Raw genomic sequence first — 2614 nt, 5'->3', positions numbered from 1 at the left:
AAACAAATTTACAAGAAAAAAACAAACAACCCCATCAAAAAGTGGGCGAAGGACATGAACAGACACTTCTCAAAAGAAGAGATTTATGGAGCCAAAAGACACACGAAAAAATGCTCATCATCACTGGCCATCAGAGAAATGCAAATCAAAACCACAATGAGATACCATCTCACACCAGTTAGAATGGCCCTTCTTTATTTTTTCTTCTTCTGTTCAGTTGCTTTTATTTTCCATGACAAGTCCTAAATTGGGTATGACTGAATGTTAGGAAAAGTTTTCTTTCATCAAGGCTGATATCCACACTATGATCCACAACCAAAAATGTGACTGCCTCTTACTATGTAAACAATGAGTTACTGTTTTGTAGTCATGCTAGGCACAAAAATGAGCTTAATAGAAACAAATCCAAATAGCTGAGAAAATGCTCCACAATACGCAGGACAGATAAGAAAAAAAATCTATATTTTGTAGCATGTTATTATTTACAAAGCCATTTGGCATTCCCTCTCCCTTGATCCTGGCTTAAGATCTCTTGACCTTTATCCATAGCAAAGCAGAAATTTTTACTGATGAGAAAACTAAAGTGGATCATTTCTGGCTTTAGATCATAGGGCCAATAAAGAAAGTACTGGAACCCAAATCCAACTTTTTCTGCCTCGATATGTCTTTGTAATTATGAGATCTGGTTCATGTATTAAGAGGATGAGACAAAAGCCCAGAGCAGGATTTGCAGAAACTTCTGGCTTGATGGAGCTCAAGAGTTACTCTGCTTGGGAAACCCTCAACCTGTTGAAAACTTTCTTCAGAGCTTCTTTCATGTCTTTGTTTCTCAGGCTGTAGATCATTGGATTTAGCATGGGGATGACCACAGTGTAAAATACTGACACGATCTTGTCTTCCTCAAGGGATTCGCCCATGTTGCCTTTCAGGTATATGAATATGAGTGTTCCAAAGAAGAGAGTTACTGCAGCCATGTGAGAAGTACAGGTTGAGAAGGTCTTGGCTTTACCACCTGCTGTACGAATCTTCAGAATAGACTGAATGATGAACAGGTACGATGTAAGAATCACTGAAATGCTGGTTGTGATGACCAGAAAAGCTAAGAGGTAGATTACCCATTCCCGTGGCCTGGTTTCACTACAGGCAAGCTTCAGCAGGGGTGGGAGGTCACAGAAAAAGAAGTCTACATGGTTGGACTTAACAGAAGGAGATAGAGAAGGTGCAGCCAGTGCGGATCACAGAATTGACTATGGCACGAGAATATGCCCCAGCCACCAGCCCCAGGCGGGTCTGTGATGTCATGGCTATGGCATAGAGGAGGGGGTTACACACAGCCATGTAGCGGTCATAGGCCATCACAGCCAAAAGGAAACACTCAGTGCTAGCACAGAGTGTGAAAAAGAAGAATTGGCTGGCACAGCGCTCATAGGTGATGATCATCTTATCAGTCTCCAAAGTCTCAAGCAACTGAGGAACAATAACAGAAGAGTAGCAAATGTCCAGGAAGGAAAGATGACTGAGGAAGAAGTACATGGGAGTCTGGAGCCGAGGGTCAGTCTGAATTAGCACAATCATGCCCAGATTGCCCCCCATGGTGATGAGAAAAATGACCAGAAACACAAAGAAGAGACCTATCTGCAGCTCTGCCTGCAACCGGAAACCCATCAGAACAAATTCTGTCACCATGGTGCCATTCTCTGCCATGAAGCCAACATTATCCACTGAAATTAAAAAATAATAATAATAAAGTCTCATTAAAGATAAATTAAGGCAGTAATGGCTTGACTTGATCATTGCTCAGTAATTATAATAATCTTTTAGATTTGCAAAGCACTTTACATTTTCAAAAACTTTATTTTACTTGATCCTTCAGAAATCCTTCAAAGCACATATTGTTTTTATTTTTATTTTATTTTTTTGTTAAGTTCCAGGGTACATGTGCAGGATGTGCCAGCATGTTACATAGGTAAATGTGTGTCATGGTGGTTTGCTGCACCTATCAACCCATCACCTAGGTATTAAGCCCAGAATGCATTAGCTTTTTTTCCTAATGCCCTCCCCGCCTACAGCCCTCCCCCAACAGGCCTCAGTATGCGTTGTTTCCCTCCCTGTGTCCATGTGTTCTCATTGTTCATCTCCCACTTATAAGTAAGAACATGCAGTGTTTGGTTTTCTGTTCCTGCATGAAACACATATTGTTAATCCTATTTTTGACAGAAGAATATGAGGGCAAAAGAAGTGAAGTGACCCAGATTTCACAACTGGCAAATAGGCAAACCTAGGTTAGACCTCATTTCCTTAGGAAGTTCCAAAACTTCTGACAGGTCCCAAATTGGAAACCTTAATCAGCCTCGTGTGGAGGAAGAAAGCACTTTGTTGAAGAAACCCTAGTGGTGTAGTATGAAAGACATGGGCTTTGAAATAAGGTGTAGGTTTGAATACCTTCAGACCTTGAGCAAGTTAATTAACCTTTCTGAACTTCAGCCTCCTTCTTGGTTAAATGAGGATTACAATGCCAAAGTTATAATATTATTGTGAAGGACATAATTTACATAGTATGTTGCACATGGTCTGACACACACTTAGAATTATTTTTACTAAATTCTGAGATAAT

At 40.4% G+C, this 2614-nt stretch overlaps 1 protein-coding gene across 1 annotated transcript; it reads right to left on the bottom strand.

Annotated features, from left to right (window-relative positions):
• Positions 1 to 761: 761 nt before the first annotated feature.
• Positions 762 to 1704, bottom strand: LOC116465500 (olfactory receptor 9I1-like). Its single transcript, XM_032148546.1, is given in 2 exon segments — positions 762 to 1199; positions 1201 to 1704. Coding segments are annotated over 2 exon segments (942 nt in total).
• Positions 1705 to 2614: the final 910 nt, after the last annotated feature.

Source organism: Hylobates moloch, unplaced genomic scaffold (assembly GCF_009828535.3).
Source record: "Hylobates moloch isolate HMO894 unplaced genomic scaffold, HMol_V3 SCAFFOLD_5718, whole genome shotgun sequence".
NCBI lineage: Eukaryota > Metazoa > Chordata > Mammalia > Primates > Hylobatidae > Hylobates > Hylobates moloch.
The sequence above is the reverse complement of the archived record's forward strand: the minus strand, read 5'-3'. Positions and strand labels throughout refer to the sequence as shown.